General features: G+C 35.4%; 3 protein-coding genes across 3 annotated transcripts; 1 reads left to right on the top strand and 2 right to left on the bottom strand.

Annotated features, from left to right (window-relative positions):
- Nucleotides 1-469: 469 nt before the first annotated feature.
- Nucleotides 470-1,117, bottom strand: LOAG_05892 (hypothetical protein; the record flags this gene model as incomplete). Its single annotated transcript, XM_003141429.1, has 4 exons — nucleotides 470-528; nucleotides 631-725; nucleotides 804-861; nucleotides 1,006-1,117. 4 exons carry the CDS (start codon nucleotides 1,115-1,117, stop codon nucleotides 470-472), a joined length of 324 nt encoding a protein of 107 aa, XP_003141477.1.
- A 10,089-nt stretch (nucleotides 1,118-11,206) lies between these two features.
- Nucleotides 11,207-12,075, bottom strand: LOAG_05891 (hypothetical protein; the record flags this gene model as incomplete). Its single annotated transcript, XM_003141428.1, has 2 exons — nucleotides 11,207-11,394; nucleotides 11,964-12,075. 2 exons carry the CDS (start codon nucleotides 12,073-12,075, stop codon nucleotides 11,207-11,209), a joined length of 300 nt encoding a protein of 99 aa, XP_003141476.1.
- An 805-nt stretch (nucleotides 12,076-12,880) lies between these two features.
- LOAG_05890 (hypothetical protein) lies at nucleotides 12,881-18,918 on the top strand (the record flags this gene model as incomplete). Its single annotated transcript, XM_020447004.1, has 13 exons — nucleotides 12,881-12,959; nucleotides 14,378-14,560; nucleotides 15,761-15,887; nucleotides 16,132-16,259; nucleotides 16,443-16,557; nucleotides 16,683-16,838; nucleotides 16,923-17,059; nucleotides 17,199-17,309; nucleotides 17,383-17,481; nucleotides 17,920-17,997; nucleotides 18,157-18,231; nucleotides 18,378-18,504; nucleotides 18,719-18,918. Exons 1-13 carry the CDS (start codon nucleotides 12,891-12,893, stop codon nucleotides 18,916-18,918), a joined length of 1,605 nt encoding a protein of 534 aa, XP_020302720.1. The 5' UTR covers nucleotides 12,881-12,890.
- Between the last annotated feature and the right edge of the window lie 42 nt (nucleotides 18,919-18,960).

Below are 18,960 nucleotides of genomic sequence, written 5' to 3'. Positions count from 1 at the left end.
CCAAATGTAGCAAACCAGAACTCCTTCCAGTTCCAGCTTCAAAAACGAAGAATAACAAGTTTTTGAAAAAGAGAGAAAGTTGGCAACCAAATACTTATGCAATATTTAGCTGCTAACCTCGAATAAGCTAAAATTTGTTTATCAGAACAGTTCTGGATCGGTTCTTCTATGGGGAGCTCGCAGAATTTGAAATGCATTCAAATTTTGAAACTGAACTGTCTCCACCATTTCTTTTCTGCTCATTCGACCCCTATCGGGAAAACCGAAGGAAATGGTAATACGCCCAAAGAGCTAAAGAATTTGTTGTCTAAGGTCAATCGGTAAATATTTTTTCCTTTGCTAAAGGTCAATCGATAAATATCTTTCCCTTCGCTAAAGGTCAATTCGTTGTATGAGGTCAATTGGTAAAAATATCTTTTCCTTCGATGTTGAGATGATTTATGGCGATTTTCTCTTTTTACAAAGAAATCTAATCTTCTGTGTAGACATCTCTCGTATCAGTGAAATTATTGTCGGCTTTGTAAGAATCTTAAATGATGCTATTATCTTATCTTAAGTCCAACCCACTTGGAGGCAACATAAAAACCCCCCAATAACCGTATTCTGATTCATTCTTGATTATTCATTAACTCGATCGTTCAAAACTAACTCTTCTCTGTCGAAGACTACGCTCAACGCCTGCTTCGTCTCGTACAACTCTACCTTTGACTGACGATTTAAATAAACTATAACTATCAATTCTCCTAATTTCACTACCAAATAACATTGTATTATAGTTGCCATTCTTCTACCACTGAATAAACCTTTTTTTCCTATTCAGTACATTCAAACGAAAGCTTTCACGACAACCCCATTTTGAAACTTCAAAAATTTAATATTTCCCACTAAAAATTTCAGTTCATATATTATGAGAAATTTCATAAGTACTGTAAGAAACATAAGTTATGCTTTTAAGTTCAAAACAAACAAATCTCGATTATTTTGCAAAAAGGCTACTCATCTCACCGCAAACCAAACATAACTGGAGACATTCATCAAGATTTTGAGCCAAAGAATCTGGATCATCCACCTCACCCACACTGAAAACAACACTCAACTCCCGCACTTCGTCATGCATTCAGGTATTCGGCAGAAATCGGTTATATATGTATATATAAATGTAATACCTATTATCCATTGTAAAAATCAATAAACCCACTATTTCATGACTTTTCATGGAATAGCATATCACTCGGCTAGCATACTTCTTCATTTCTTGCTATTCGAAGAAGTTGGACGAAAATCTATTAGGTCACTACTGTCAAGTCGTAGTTTCTCACAAGCTAAAAGAATAGAAAAAATAATATCGAAATGGAGTAGGACGAGAAATAAGAGTGAGAAAAATACTAACTCCCAAAATTAGGAATCAAGTCGACCGACATTTAACTAGACAGACTTCTTCCTCAAATTGCTATTCTAACAGCATTGAAAAACTGCAGTATCTACGGAAATAACAATATTACATGGTACGCAATGCGGTAAAGTGAATTCCTAGAGCAGTGGCCGATCATGAGGGGACCAAATCATCATCCTTGATTATAAAAGTTATGATTTGTGGATCATATAAATCGGGAATTTTAGTGGTCGGTCAAGTTGTATTGCACTACAAGCATATAAAATAGGAACGGAAAAGTTTCCTAGCACTGAACTTAGCATTAAATTTCTAGCACAGTAACACAGATTCATGAATGCTGAGGGAATACCGATTTTTGCAAAGGTATCCGAAAAATCCAATTGGGAAAAATACGACCGTAAAATTTTTTTTCTCGCTTTTATTAAAACTGGTATGAAAAGGTTCTTTATATGATCTGGGAAATGGCTATCCCTAAATTTAAGCTCTAATAAATATGGTATAGTCCAAGCCAGCAGAAACTCTGCGCATAAATCGTACTCCATTTCCTTCTACACTTCTTCATATCGGTAATATCAGTTTCTGTCTTACATCAAATTTTGTTTAATTTTACTATTCACACTTTTCTTGAAAATGTCTTGGCAAGCCCTATCCAGTGCTAATAAAGATTTCGAAAGTTTGTAAAGATAAATTGTGGAGAATGTATACGGATTTGGTGTTTCAAAATGGTTTGGTCTGTATCATTACCGATCTTAGGATCGATCTGGTTTCTTCCTAAGATTACATTCCAAGAAGCCTTATTTTGAAGAGTGCCCATACCTTCCACTTATTCCTTTAATAACATTACGACACTTTGCAAAGTAATGGTAAGTCTTTCTCAAATCAGTTGTTATTATCTTGAATTCATCAAATGACATAACACTGTGGGCAGAACATGTTTGCACAGCGAGACACGTAGGTTTCTGGTAATTATTGAGATTTGATACGAAAGAGAAAGCCCGCACTAATGCGAAGGAATTGCGTGAGTACATGGCTACATATTCACGTGAACTTATCAGAGAGCTGTACCCGCATTGATCACGTCAATGCACTAAATATTTAAGAACTCCGACTTGTAAATCCGGTTGACAGATGCTTCACTACTTTTACTAATGTTATCGGTTGTAGCTGACGCTACAACGACAGTTCCTTATGAATTGTAAACACAACAGACATCACTGTTGTTAATTAGTATTGTCAACTACTACAACATAATAACGTAAACAAAATTAAAGGATTTAATTACTGATATTTGTTGCAATAAGCGAAATACCGCACTGTTAACAAATACTGAAACCAGAAACAACTACATGTTGTGGCGGTAATCCATACCTGATGTAAGTTCTCTCTCTCTTTTTTCTTCTTGACCACTTTCCGCTTTCCCACTCTTCCAGAGATATTCCACGTCAATCAGAATCGGTGATCTATGAAGTGCCTTCATTGCTGGTGCTGTCAAAACGGGATGGGAGCATGGGCGCGTTCATTCATTCCCCGCTATCCTCCGTCTGCTATCTCCAACGACGACCAGAGCGGGAGAGAGCGGGGAAGGAAGGGTCAGTGTTTCTGTTGCTTTTGGATACATTCTGTGGTAACCTACTGCCGCTCGCTTTACGATGTAAACATTAATAGACAGACAAACAGAAAAATACATACACGCCGTATTTACCCTTACTGCATTTCGCTTGGGGTAATTTGCGCAAATGTATGGCGCAGATAGAAAGTGTTAATGCTCCAATGCTATCGAATTTCGTAACCTTGTAATTGCATGGTGCAAATACGCAGATTTGCATATACTTCAGTTCGGTTTACCAACATTTTGTTTTTTTGATTCGATGTTTACTTACAATTTTACCTTTTGAGTCTTCTTTCCTTCATCGCAAATTTTTTCTAACTGTTTTCATGCGCACTCCTCGTCGTCATACTAAACATCCCCCTTCAATATTTTGCATTACGAATGATTGGGGACGCTGCGCTTTTACCACCACTCCTTCCCGATCTTCCTACCCACACTTCATTTCCATCCCCATGAACCATTATCCTTAATTCGCTCCTCATTGTCGCATGTCATAACTACATCGTCGTTGTTTGCAGTTCGTATCCGTCGCGGCATTTTCGTCGGTATTCTACTGCTATGGCAGTGATGTACGGATTGTCATCGTTCCCTTCATTCTTGTTTCTTTCCAAATTTTGTTCAAGAGAGAAGCCAATGTTCATGCTTGAATTAAGTAGTCCATGTCTTCGTACTTCCATAAGTTATCTCCAACTTTGTTTTCTGTTTTGGCGGAATATGCCTGTGATCTCTTGCATAAATTTTAATGCGGTGAGTGAAAGTACAAGGTTCATTTATCTAAAATGTGATGATAAGCGAATATCAAATATACAGATTTATTATTCTGCCTATTGTCAGTGATTAGTTTCGTTGTTTTCCATGGAGAAATCCAACAAAATAGAACGAAAATGGTCTTTCCATTCCACTTACCTCACTTGTCACACAGACCTAACCTTTATCCGGAACTGGTCATTATCGATTGGGTGCTCCTCAACTTAAATATTTTCAACTACTTTCAGACACCAATATTTTAATTTACTTCATTTGCAAGAACACGGTATAGCACACTTGAGTTTTCCACCAAAAATTTATGTTCAAAAAGCAATTTATGAAACAAAATGATGTGTACATTATATTTTTGCATATGAATCAAATGAAATTATTCAAAAATAAGGGAATTATAAGTTTGGATACAATTTCCGTTCCTTTTTTATTTGTTGATACTGCAGGACGCCAACTCAAAAAACAAATAATAAATGAGTCATCAGTTGAAGTAGAAAGAAAGGGAGAGAGAAGGAGAGTTTATTTTCAAAAAGTTATGAGATTTCGGAATCAATGTTCCGGACGATAGCGTAGAAACCAATGTTATGTTTGGCTTTGCAGATCTCTCTCCATATCTCATAGATCCTTGTCCTTTCATCTGATTTCACTTTTTGAAATCCTGATTAATTCATCGCTTAAAGAGGTGATTTTATTTTGACACTGTTATTAATGTGTGCCTTTATTCCGGTTGTCCCACTTGGCTCCACTTTCGTCTCTGTTCTGTCTATTAAATGTAAGCCATCTAATAGAAAGTAAAAGCAATTTCTGCTTCTCTCTGGCTTTATTTTCACCAGCCAGGCCAGGCCTTTCTCCCTCTCTACAACCAGAAGAGCTGCAAAGCTTGCATAATTAGCACCTTATGATAACTGCAGACACTAAACATTGTTTACATCGACACATCATTTTGAGCAGTGAAACAATCAGGAGATTCGAGATACCAAATCACTATTCTTCTGAGCACTCAGTAACCCTCCGAACTTGACAATTCTTGTTTGCTGAGTGTAAGTGTGTATGGATTTCTTACAAATACTGATCTGATCGGGAGAACAGTTTGCACTTGTATCAATAAGTAGGATGCATGAACTACTAAAACCTGCCTAAATTTTTTTCTCAAGGACATGAATTGGAGATTATGATCCCAGGAGTGCTCCACTGGAAATTCAGACACTTTTATGTGCGTTTAATAGACTTCGAATTTCAAGGTTACTGTAATAAGGAAATGATCATATGCTGGGCAGTTACCAGAAATGCAGTCGGGTATTTATTCAAGATTTACAGAAAAGAAAGAAGAAGGTTTCACAGGAATACGCGAATTTACTGCTTTTTTTGGTTGCATTGGAGGTTGAAAAGACGCTCGAATATATATATATGCTTGAATTGAGGGGTAGAAAGATCGGAAGAAATATTCCTGTCCTTTCTCCTGTACGTCATCTAAACTGACTATTTGCTTGGAGAATTCAGTTGTCGAGTTCTCCGAATGAGGCTAGGGATTTTTGTCAGTTATTAAGCCGATTACTACAGTTACCTTAAGTATGGTATCTCGTTTATTCCTCAAATAACTTAAGTAATATGTGTTTCAAATAAGGTTTGTCTTTTCTGGAGGCAAAGAGTTATAATACAATCACATAGTAGTGCGGGTGGGATAAAAACTTTAGTTCACGTGGGTATTCATCATCTGAAACCTACTCTTCTATGATTAGACCTTGTTTGTGAATGTCAATGAGTGAGTTGTGCGAATAAGTTTTAGACAGAAATCTATGCATTTTATAATTTTGTAATTATTTATTTCCACATTTTTTTGGGCGAAGAAGTGGGAACCTGTGTGGAAATTGCAACGAATAAAGTATCGGTAGTATATGGAAATATCGTCTTTATCGCGTCTTTTTTTTTTCCGTCAATTTCAAAGAAAAACGGCATTGTCTTTGCTAATTCTTTTTCACTGTTTCAAAAAACGCTGAAAAAGATCTTTTTCTGACAACAGAAATAATTTTACCCCACTATTTCATTTTAGGTAGTCCTTCAAATAATACTATTTCATTTTATCTGTACTTTATCTTGGGCCCTGGCAGGATACGAAATAAGACAACGCTTGCTTCGGATAGATAATTTTAAAAATTGACAGAGAGATCCCAAGAAATAAAAAATGACCTTCACCCCGTACTCAGCTTCTCTTAACCTTTCCTTTATCCACTATGAAATTTTGTTGGAAGCTGGGACGTTGGCAAAGCTACTAAAACGTTCAACTTAGTTGTGAATGCTTTAATTGAAATTAGAATTCGATTTATTACAAATTTCGAATTCTACTGATTGGAACATTTCTAAAATTCTTCATAAGCATGAAAACTCAAACTAAAACATGTTCTTTGGTGGTGTCAGATGTTTTCTATGGACTAAACTGTGGGAGAACCTCTTCAAGCAAATTTCATGATAGAAGCAACTTGTAGTGTGTTTTGTAAATCTCTTACAATTTCTCCAATTTCAAATGGTGAATTTAATATGGAGTAAGAAATTACTCTAAAATTAACGGAATTACTTTCCAAAGATGTGCAGATCCAAATGCCCACCACTTATTCTCCACTGATTTGGTGCCGTATTAAATGTCATTTCAGTCACCTCTTTCATTGTATAAATGAAATATTTACGAAAGTGATAGAGAGTGAAATGAAAAAGCAAGAAACTTAAACGTTTGTGCTTATCAGTAATGGCTTGATGAGGTGGCACGATGATTATCATTCGTTTCATGCATTCAACAATCGTCCCGTCCGAATGGATAGAAGCTGTGTGTCTGTGATGTTAAGGCATTACGATGATATTCATTCTTTTTTAAAAACGAGAACTTTCTATGCTTCACTGAACTGCCTACTAACAGAAGAGAGAGAGGGAGAGAGAGATAACAATTCCATATTTAACTTCCCTCACTACATCATCATCTCACCAAACTGGCTTCCTTCCGTCCCTGTTCAATATTTCACAGGAATACTGGAAGGAGTTTTGATCTTCATTTTATCTAAACCCTAAATTTTAATTTTGTCACCACAATAAATTTAATTTGAAATACATTGTTTAATCGACCCTCACTTTCACTCGAATTTCAAAGGATTTAATTTAGTTCTCCAGCTGAAAAAAGTTCTTTAGAGTCCCCCACACCTTGAGCAATCACTATTAGCGTTTCATTATTTACCTTTCATATTTGCTTTACTTCTCTCCCAATTTTACTTTTTTTCTTGTCCTATGTTAAAATTTGACGAGAAAGCTCCCAAGTTTCCTTTTGAAGCTTATCAAATGAGTGTCACACGCTTACCTTTATCATTTTGCTGATAAAAATTCACTGATCAACTATGACTGTTAGTCGTGAGGTCTTCAAGTTTTTTTTCCAATTACTGTAAAATCTTTCGCGTAGAATTGGGACTGCATGGATCTTATGAGGATAATTGGATTTCATTTTGTTCAGGCTTAGCCAACCCATATTTTCATCTTTTGTTATAATTTGGAATTTCCAACCTTTATAATTCCTGTCAACATCCGATACCACAGTGCTTATTACTCTTCGCTGCATTCTCACCACGTTAACTGATTGCGCAGGATATCAAAATTTCTAGCAATATGTGTTATGTGCCTGTTACAATTTGATTTTATCACTTTCATTCCTATACTAAAAGTTTTCATAATCTATTGGCTTTACATTTCTTCAGCGAAAAGAATGTTCTCATCGAGCGGATACAATTCTGCTGTTCGAAAACAAAAAGGGGAAATTTTAAAAGATTCTTTTTGAAGTGGGAGAGTCGATAAACACTAACTGACTGGTGTTTGCTGCTCAAAAGCAGGTATCGATTCCACATGTTGTTTTTGCCTTCCATAAGGTTGTTTCTCTCTACCTACCTACCTCATCGTTAGTTAATATATGCGTGTTCTTCATCATTTCATAGTTTCTTGCATCTTATAATTTTTACATATAAAGTTGTCTTCCATTTGTATTCTTTGTGATCCAGCTTTTCAAATAAACAGTGGTTTCTAGACGGAAGCTATTTCCTATCTCCCGTTCATTCGCGATCTCTCGGGCAGTTGATAAATGTGAGAGAAGACAGGATGATATTTGCTTCTTTAATATGATATTGTAAACTGGTGGTAGCACATTGTTCCTTCTTTTCTTTAGACGACACTTCTAGTCCTCGATCTCTTCCTTCAGTTCTCTCTAGTCAGTTTGTAGGGGATGCATTTGTCGTCTATCCATCAAATCACTCCTCCTTTATATTGCTTCTAGCATTTTTTCAATTGAACCTCGATTCTATTTATCCTGCTTCCTAATCCTACCAAAAAAGTCTCGCACTGTAGCGTTGATAGTATGAGAAAGCTTGGCTGTGTGGGCTACATCGCTGTAGTTATTCCGCTTTCAACAGTGGAGACCATCTATATTCGTGCCCATGATGTAGGTTAGCTGCATTCATGAGCACGGCAGTAATTCTTGAACTCGATTTTTTTCTTTTTTTGTCCAATGCCTACTTCTTAATGCACTTCTTATCAGCTCCTCTAGGCTGTGTTCCAGATGTGAAATTCCCGCTAAGGTGAGCTCCTTTTCATCATTTTAATCCATTACTGAAACGATGCGTACTTTTTATGGTACATTACATACACTGGCAATAGAATCTTTGATTTGGCTGGAGCTTTCGGAACCAACCTGAAATATATTTCACGGATACAGTGAACATTTTCATTTTCTTTCATGATGTGGCGTGCAGAGGGATCTTATGATAATTTGTTGGCAATGAAATAATGTTCAAGTGACTGCTGCAACTCTCCACATGATGTGATGCAGGAAACAATTCCTCTCACATTGAATTATTCATCATTTTTCGTCGTTTGTTTTTGTAGTGTTCAGGATGGTAATGATGGTGGCGATAATCATTTTTCCTTTCTCTTTTTATCACTGACGCCAACCATGCTTAGAGTTTTTTCTCGCAGCAAAATGCTAATGCTTTTTTTTACAAGCACGCTGCAATTCAATTTGTAAAGCTTCGAATTTCTCATTCTAAGGGAATTTCACTTTTTGGATACGAACAGTATGTGTATTTCATGCAGTAAAGTGTAATGGTAAACTGAGTGGCAGACTAAACTCGAAGCAGATATTCTTCGTAACGGGCCTTGTTGTGTTGTCAGGCAAGAACTGAAGTAAATCAAATTTGCCTTCATTTGGCAGCTTTAGTAAGCATTCTCATTTGTCATTTCACTTTTCATAGCCCTAAATTTATTATCAAGCTTATTCATTTTGATATTTCAAGCATATTTAATGTTATGGGAAAGCGCTACGTAGCCATTTTCTAATTTTGAGGAAAAATTTGTCACTTCCTCATGATGATACTTAGGTTTGTTTTTTAATGTGTTTTCATTTGAATCGCCATAATTTTGTTTTAGAAATGTGAATTTCAACAGTTAACTTTATTCATTTCCGGACAAAATGGTAAATGACCAAGTCGGATTTAGGATTAAAGACAGAATGAAAAGCAAAAGTTAGGGTGTAAATATGATGCTTTCGGATTAATAAGTTCTGCTGCTGGAATCTATTGCTTTCCACTTTTCTACTTCTCTCTCTGCGTGGATAACTTCAAAATCGATTGATTCATGCTTGATTTAGGAATATCGTTTTTACTTCGCTACCCTACGACGTTCTCGGTCTATTTCTCATATGTTAAGCTTCCATCAGTTAGTAGATTTTTTTAAATCAAAATTAGTAGTTTCATAAATATTTTTTTTAGATGAGAATAAGAAAACTCGATAATTTTACTTTTTGCTTCCTCTGTCTTCTTTCCCCTCAGAATTCTCCAATATTATATCCGAATGTTTGCGTTTATCTCCGCTTTGCGCTCCCTGCCATTTTTGTTCCGTTTGGCTGTACGCAGCAAATATTAGCTCCGCCAGAGAGAAGAAAATTATGAAGCAAATGCTTCCTGAGTACGGTAACTTAGATCTCAAACTGGAGATGTGAAATCAAGTTTTCTCGTCGTTTCAACTTTTCTCAGATCATTCTACGTCTGGAAGTAATTCAAGTTCTTAAGAATAGTTCGAGATTTTTGTAAACATTCAGAAGCAGCAGTTCGAAGATCTCGTTTTTTTTAATGGATGCACATGTTCATTTGTAAAAAAAAAAGAAAAAAAAACATTGGGGAAAACGACGAGCCATCGTAAGTTCGATGTTTACATTTATCGTTGAAATTAGAGGAGACAAAGGTTCAATATTCATCCCGATGTGCTCATGACTTGCTGCTAGCTGGTTGGTACCAGCTGTTAACCTGTATCTCACTGTTGAACCAATAACTGTGTGGAGAAAATTTTTATAATGGTTTGCTTTCTTGTGTTGCTACAATTTGTTTGCTTTTGACATTTAAAGGTTGAGGCGCAATCGGCATTCTCAGTCTATCCAAATTGGGATCAAAAGTAGCTATTCATTTGAGATTTTAGAGTATGATATATGATAGCTGTCGTGGTTAAAAGGTGTAATTTTGTAGATGCGAAAAGTTTGAAAATGCAGTTGCTTTACCACTAAAGTTAAAGCGTCCTAATTGAGGTTCCAAAAACAGATCATGAAATCTTCCTATCCCGTCATTTGGCCCGAGAATTTCTTGACATTCCTAACTTCTTGAAAGTTGCGGGTTAGATAACCAACTATATGTTCTGCTGGATATGTTACATTTGAGTCACATTGCATACTTTTTCCTTAAATGATGAAAACACATGTGGATATGCTTATACTTCAGTTTAAACTTCTGCGCACTGTATACGATGGAAAAGCAATGATTAAAATATTTCAAAAGCTAAACGCCATGGGAATCCAAAATCACATATGAGAAAGAGGATGCTTTTCAAGTATTTGATGGTTCATTTTAAATATCGATCGTTTTGTTATGAGAGCAGAGGGAAATAAAGGCGTAATGTTGTGAGAATCCAGTTAGTAGCAAATCACCAATAGATTGAAAGTAGTTTTTAATTAAAAAAAATCTTTTCAACATCCTCCAGCATTTTCAAAGCCACTAATGCGTGTTTTTTTTGGGGCTAGGGAACATGAAAGCATGCAACATGCACTGTAGGTAAATTTGGTATTTAAATATACTCCAGTAAGCTATCGAAAATTGTTCCATTCCGACTTAAGTAATCGATGTGACAAAGAGACAAGTCTGTAGATCATCGAGAGAAACGAAGGGATGTGTCAGCGACGTAGCAGACCTGAAGTACACAACTAATGTAAGAAGAATTAAGCTTCTTTGCTCCAGATTAAGACCCATCGTAATCAATTTGGAAACCGCCAAACCTAACCACAGGTATTATTTATGATAATATAAAGGATGAGAGAAGGATAACAGTTGAAGTTCTCGGAGTGATGACAGATCCTACAAGGAAGAGACCTATGACAGAGGTTACAAAAGAAGATATTCTGTGAGAAGACTATGTAGAAGGTGCTCTATGCAAACATCGAGCGCGAGTGCATTAACGCCCCGTAAAAAGAAACACATTGGTTTGGGATGGTTTATTCGTATATCTGCCTTTGTTTCCAACGACATATTGAGTGTCCTTTCCGTTTTCGCCTCTGTTGCTCCTTCTTTTTCTATATATATATATATATATATATATTTGAACCATTATTTGAAGTCAGGAATTGAGCAGTCTTTTCAGCTGGTTCGGTATGGTTTCAGTTTATTTAAATAAGGCGTAGCTGGTCCAGAATTGCCAAAGTTGAATTTGATAAAGTAGGATTGGTGCAGTTACCGAACCTTCAATAAAATCATTAGCCTCGATAAACAAATTAAAAATAGTTGAACCAGTAAAATGTAACCGAAGAGAGGTAACTGTATGTAACATGCAGAACCGTGTGGTGTATAGTTTCATTTGAAATGAGTTGGTTAAAGTTCAGAAAAATATAGGAAGGAAAGAATGGAGGAAAGAAAAGACTATCGGTAGACGCCTCATCATAAAGGGTCTGAAACACACCAATTCAATGAACTGAAAGCGAAATAGAATGATTAGGAAGGTAGTAGAGGGAAAGAGAGGATGCTACCCAAGTTAACTTCGTAACATCCTTCCTCCATTCCCACTTTTTTCTTACCCTCTTTGTTAGGAATTGGTCATATAGTCAGTAAACATTTTTATGCATAAACGCGTATATTTTTAGTGTACGTACATGAAGATGTGTATGGGCTGCTGTTTTAGTGTTCATATGCGTGTTCTTCCTTCGTTCTCCGTCATTCCTGTAAGGTTGAATTAAGGCTGTAATGTCCAGCGGTACCATTGTCATTGATTCCTTGAAAATAATTCAGGGATTACAAGTGAACGGTTTTTTTCTTTTCAAGGTCAAGGATATATTTATTGATCGGTTGCTAGTACTAGTGTTGTCTTCCATTTCTGGACTAATTTATACAAAGTTGACGAGATTTTCTTGTGCTGAAATATATGCTACCCTCTATTGGCTTTTATATTGCACCGGCAAGCAAATAACATATAGTCGGGAGGACGTGACGTCGTCAACTACGATGTGTATTATCAATTTCGTCGTTTTCGTAAAGCGAGCATTAACCGGACATTTTTCTCAAGTTACTTTCATTCTGTATAACCAAATCTTCTAGCCAGTGTTTATTCTTCGTTTTGAAGAGTTGAAAGGATTTAATTTGTCCCATTGACATTAATTTCATTTTTGAATAAATTTGGAATATATTATATATGTATATACATATGTATATATAATGGGTGGTGTCATGTGAGTGAGCCTCGCTACTGTGATTTGATTTATGAGAGAGTTATTGGAAGCTCTGGGTGCTAGAATCCGGCTATTGAAACTAGCGTTATCCCTCATCTTCTTATTAACTATTTGCATTACTTTAAACAATAATCCCTATTTTATCGAATATGATGGTTACGTGTTTTAACAGTACCTTATTGAACTTACGAATCTAATAGCAGTATCTGTATTTGAATATATATCTGTATTTTTGTATCTATCTGTATCTTTGTATCTATCTGTATTTTTGCATTTGAAACTTGTATTTGCGTTTGAACTTCGCTATTTCATTTTGAATTTTTTGGAATTTTTCCTTCTTTTTCAGAAAGATGGTTGGGTGTAGTTTGATGACGGCTCTGGTGACGGTCATACAGTTATCGTTATTTGCACACGTCGAGGTCTGTTTATTTAATTATGATTTGCAATACTTTGGGACTAATTAAATTTTAAATTGGTGAAATAATGAAATGTATTGAGAAATGCATATCGAAAGACATCTAACCACTCATTCACTTTTTTGAAGAGAAGTGAAAATTCAGATTCATTCTGGGATTAAAAAAAACGTAGCTTTCAACCAAAACCGTTTGATGTGCTTTGTACTTAAGAACTAATTAATAAAGGAATTAGATATTCGTATGGGTTAGTGGCGACCCCTTACATATTGCTCTCACTTGTTTCTTTGTTTTTGGCTTGCCTCTGTCGTGAAGAAGGAAAGAAAAATAGCTGATTGTCCTTTGACAGCCCACATCGTTTTACATTTTTCGCCATTGCAGTTTTTGAAGTTGAACAGTGCACGTGGTCGAGATGTCCGAAGCATAGAGAAAACGATGAGATTTAGGATAGACTGGAGATAGAAAGCCTGAATATTTATTGGGGAGCTTGTACAGTTTGTGTTGCGCGTGTACAGCGCACTCAGAAATTTCCGTTCTGAGATTTGCGAGAATCCTGTTACCTTGACTTGATTTTCTAATGATAAATATAAAATCCAAGAAAATAGATATCGAATAGTGGCAACGACTGATTGACTAATTGATGCTTGGTTGCTTTCTTCAACACTATTTCAGATTTCCTTGTATTTATGCTTGCTGACTTTTAAATCGTCAAGCAAATGTTACCTGCTGCAACACTTCATTAGGGAAAACGTTGTGCAGAAATTCATTCCTTAATTAAATATTTCAGTTTACAGTTATAAATGACTGGCATTGTAATGCAATGCAGTTAGCTATCGATATAAATAGCTTACTGTAACCTTATAATGAAGTTTGTTAATGTGATCTCTGCAGTACTAAAATTTCTGAAAAACTCACGCCGTGAACTTATCAGATGTTGTGGTAGGTATAGCGTGAATGCTTCTTGCAGCAGTATACTAATATTCGTTAGGAATTCATGCAAAGCTTCGCTTGCTTATTCATATGACCAGAATAATAGTTAAAAATAATATTAACTCTAAATTGGAAATCACTATATCTGTTGCTTATCAGAAAAAAGGGAAGACAATAATAAAAATGGAATTTACAGCTTTCAATAAGAGCTAAAAAATGACGAAGGTGTAATTTATCTCAAGTAACTTTATCTCAACTGAATATTGCAACTTCGATAATTTTTCTATTGGGTCATGTTTGAACAGCTGTTTGAAATATCCGTCACTTGTTTATTTGAAATTTACCTTAAATATTAGAAAAAATGCAGTGTTTAGCTTTATTAATTTATTGAATCCTAGGGTGTTATTTTAAGGATGTTTTGTAAAATTCTCTGTTTAGCTGAAATTTTTTATAGAAATTTCAAGATTTTATAGTAGTTTGACTCCCGTCTTCAGAATGTTGCTGCTAACACAAACTCACGGAAAGTAAAGAAGCACGAGAAGTTTGTTCCGTTGGTCGCATTTGAGTGTGGTTTCCGAAACAGATTCATGGGTGAAGATGGAGCATGGATGAGCGATCCAAGTACTCTTGCAACATGTCTCAGTGGAAAGCTCGATATCTTAAAATATTGCCGAAAAGTAGGTGCTTTTATTTTTCTTCAATTTTCATTTTTATGCTGCACGCATTTTTAATGTCTTTCGAAAATGGACTTGTTTTTCCGGCACGTCAAGTGAAAAAACGTGTCCAGTTGTGGATATCAATTTATTACTTCGTAGTTTTTTTTTCTGGGAACTCAAATACTTGTTTTTTATTAGAACTGGTTTTGCAATCGAAATCTCCCGAATAGAAAAAAAATTTGTTTTCTTAATTTTGAACAATTTTCGTTGCCACAGATAAGGTTTTTTACTAACTGGAACACAAATTCGTACGGTTGACCGAGTGTAATGACATAACTATTCCTTAAAAATGATAAAAAATATTTTTAACTTTTTTTTTAATATTTTTCAAAACCCAGTGTACCTGTTGTTTTGTGAACAGATGAAATAAATTGTTACACTGGTAGCTAAATAGTATGATCAGTCTGATTTTTGCTTTAAACATCCATCTGCTGCTTCGGATTTCTTTTGACGTTCTATCGTTTTACTGTATCACTGTTATTTTTACTTACTTATCAGTTGTGATGCTGCTCACGATTGATTCGTTTCGGTGTCAGTGTGAATAGTCGTCTGAAAATTGGACAACTTCGGTTTTTGTATTACTCCATTTGCTTATTCACCCTATGTTGTTTTACTTTTCATGAAAAACTGATCTTGATCTTTCTTTCACTGTTGGATTCTCCGGAATATATTCATCACTCTTCAAAGAAAAGAAAAATAAACCAAACAGTACATTATGGCCTTCATGTTTGTTCAACGAAATCGTTTTATATGCCGTTTTATATGATAGACAGAAAATCAGATTTATTTGTTGATTGTACGCTTGGCGATTGCAAATATATACATATATATAGTTCTAATGTGAATTTAATTTTTTTATTAGGAATTGGATTTATTTTACAGTTGCAGTAAGGATTTTGGGAGTGGACAATGATTGAAATTTGCATTTTGTAAAAGTTATATTGAAGTCCAGCAGTTCTTTTCCAAGTCTGTTGTTCAAGAATTAAAGTCTAAATTTTAAAGGCAAAAGAATGAATGCTTCAAGAACCGATCTAGGTTGTATTAGATGAGAAAATATAGCAAAAGTAGTTACTACAGTTCGCCTAAAAAAACTTTCGAATTTCGAGTGATTTTGTAATGCTGCATTAATGCTATATTAAAAATACATAAACTATTTTTTAGTCATATCCGAAATTGGACGTCACGAATATAGTGGAGTATTCACATGAAGTAGAAATTCCTGGGTGGTGCCATGAGCAAGGCTCACCATGTAAATGGACGCATACTGTGAGGCCGTACCAATGCATTAGTAAGTTTACTTTTGTATTGTCACCATAGGATTTCCTCCCTTTTTCTTCTAGGTTTGCGTCATATAAAAAATGAAGACTTCCTTAGAAAGAGGTCAGGATTTGGGCACTAATATAAGGTTCTACAAATCTGTTATCTAATCAGGAGGTCAGGGACTAATGTAAGATTTTAAAAATTATCACCCTGATTGTCTACATGATACATTTAGTGGTTGGGAAAGAGAACTAATTCTGAATTGTATTTAGTTGGCGAGTTCCACTCGGAAGCACTTCAAGTACCACACGGTTGCCGATTTGGCCATATCAATGATCGTCAATCATGCAATGATTATGCGCACTGGAAGGATGCTGCGTACAAACAATGTAAAACTAAAGTCAGTTTATTCATTTTACCAAAGTGGATACTATTTTGTTTTCATTCATAACCTCTTTAAAAAATACAATTTTAGGTTGTGTCCAGAAATTTCCACGAAACTTTAATGTTCTTTTAAAAATCTTATGAATGCACTGGAACTTTCAGTGTTTTCCCTCAGTTTTTGGATAACTTTTAATTTTAGGTTGTTAATGATAAGCGAATGGCAGTGCGTTCATTTGCAGTTCTTGAACCTTGTGGGTTAGATCTTTTCACTGGTGTTGAATTCGTTTGCTGTCCAGGGGATAATAAAACCGAAGGTATCATTGTTACTTGCTTTACTACTCTTGAAAACCTTTCAAAACAAAATGTAACTGTAAATTCAGCTGTTTTCTCTTGGTCAAGAATGATACGAAAGATCTTTTTTCAATGAAGTTAGGTTTAGAATCAAAGAAAAAGGAAGTAGAAGAGGACGAAACTGAGGACGATGATGATGATGACTATGATGATGATGATGATGATGATGATGATGATGATGATGATGATGATGATAATGACAATGATGATGATGATGGTGAATATACCGAGGATCCCGATGGTGGTATATAGGAATTTTAGCTTTTTTTTTATAATTTGCAACTGAGTCGTAACCTAATCCTTCTTAATTTAACTATGTTTTGTTTAGATGGCGAAAAGGATTTTTTGGCCAAAAACGTTTTACAAGATCCATATTTCAAGATGTCCGATCCTGTCAATGAGCATGAACGTTTCAAGGAAGCGCAACAACGCGTGGAAAAACGTCATCGCGCTAAAATTAATAAGGTATTTCTGTAAGTTCTGCACCTTTACGACATGACAACATATGTAAACAGTTTTGTTTGTCATTGGTGGAACACCTACCAATAATGTTGTAATTTAAATTAGTTTATTTGATATTGGTAGCATTCAACAAATTATAAAGGTCATGCGTGAATGGTCCGATCTTGAAGCGCGTTACAAGAAAATGAAAAAGACGGATGAAAAGGGTGCTGAAGCATTCAAGAAGGAAATGACTTCTCGATTCCAAAAGACGGTTCGTTCACTTCAAACGATTCCTAATGAAAAAGCTTTGACTAAGAAATTTTAATGCAACTTTTCATTTTCAGGTTGCTTCACTGGAGGAAGAGAATAAGGAACAGAAAAAGCAACTTGAGGACGTTCATGAAGAACGAGTGCAAGCGCATCTTAATGAAAAGAAGAGACAGGTGTACAAATTTTCTTCACCTGCGTTTTCTAATTAGCAGTTTGGGCGAAGAAAGCTAACAAAGTAAAGCTAAAAAAGTAGTGATAAAACCAATAATTTTTGTGACAGGAACCGTAGTCGTAGTTTTGCTTTTCACATAATAGATCTGTGAAGACTTAACCATTGGTTATGTTTCTTGTGCTTCCACAAAAAAAAGACGTTTCTCTCTGAAAGCAAGCAAAAGATAATTTTCATCCTTTTTATCTGTTCGTTTACTGATCGATTGCAGAATAAATGTTCATCTTCATTTCCTTTTCAGAGGGATTGACGGATCTAGAATGGCGAGGAGCATTTTATTCTTTTTTTTCTTAACAAATTTGAGTGAGTGGCAAGAATAAGGATCCATTTTTGTCAGTGACTAGCAAGGATGAAAATAATTCAGAATTCTGTCAACTTTCAGGCAACTCATGATTACCGTGCGGCTTTGGCTGTGCAAGTGGGTGCACCGAATAAACATAATGTACTCAAAACACTTAAGGTTTAACCTCACCCTTTTTGTTTAGAAATATGCATGATGTATCAGTGGGAAGTAACCAGCGCACGATTTGAATTATTTAGCAGCACACTATTTTAATTCATCAGATTGGAATTTATCTTTTGCATTTAATCTTAAATAAAAATAAATTTCTTATTACAGACGTATATTCGCGCTGAAGAAAAAGATCGAACACATATGATTAACCGCTTCCGACATTTGCTTCGTACGGATCGAGTAATTATTATTTTTGACTTCATTTTTTCTTGCTTACTGAAGGAATGTCCCTCTCTCAGTTCACTTATAAGGCACTCTCTCGTCCAATTTGTTTGAACCGTTTATTTGCTTATAAAAAAGTTGTAAACGAATATGCAACTATCTAGGACGAAGCAGAAATATACGAACCAATATTAATTCATCAGTTACGTTATATTGACCTTCGCATAAATGGCACGCTTGCAATGCTTCGAGACTTCCCCGAGCTTGAACGACAAGTTCAACCGATTGCTAGTAAATATTTAATATTTTGATCATTAGATATTTTACGACATACGCTCAAAACTACTTTGCTTTTCATTCTCGAGGCAACTTTTATTCGCACTGTCTTGATGAATTGTCGTAGTTATTTATACATTTAGCGAGTAACATTTTCGAGTAGTAACGCAATTGCTATATGTGGGCTGTATGTGGATCACCAAGAAAAAACTTAGTAATACATTTTCAGTTGAATTTTGGACAGATTATCGTAGAGAGAACACACCGGAAGTTGCGGGTGATGAATATACACTAATTGGCGGAGACGAACAGAATGTAAGACTTGTACATTACTATAAGGTGAGTACTTATATCGTCCGATTAGTACTGCTGCCAATCAGTACTGCTACAATCAGTTTGAAAATTAATGGTAATTTGCTAATAGTTTAGTCAGTTGCCAATGCTTGAATTCCTGTTCTTGTATGCTTTTTA

The sequence above is a fragment of the Loa loa genome (genome assembly GCF_000183805.2).
Source record: "Loa loa unplaced genomic scaffold supercont3.420, whole genome shotgun sequence".
Taxonomy (NCBI): domain Eukaryota; kingdom Metazoa; phylum Nematoda; class Chromadorea; order Rhabditida; family Onchocercidae; genus Loa; species Loa loa.
The sequence above is the reverse complement of the archived record's forward strand: the minus strand, read 5'-3'. Positions and strand labels throughout refer to the sequence as shown.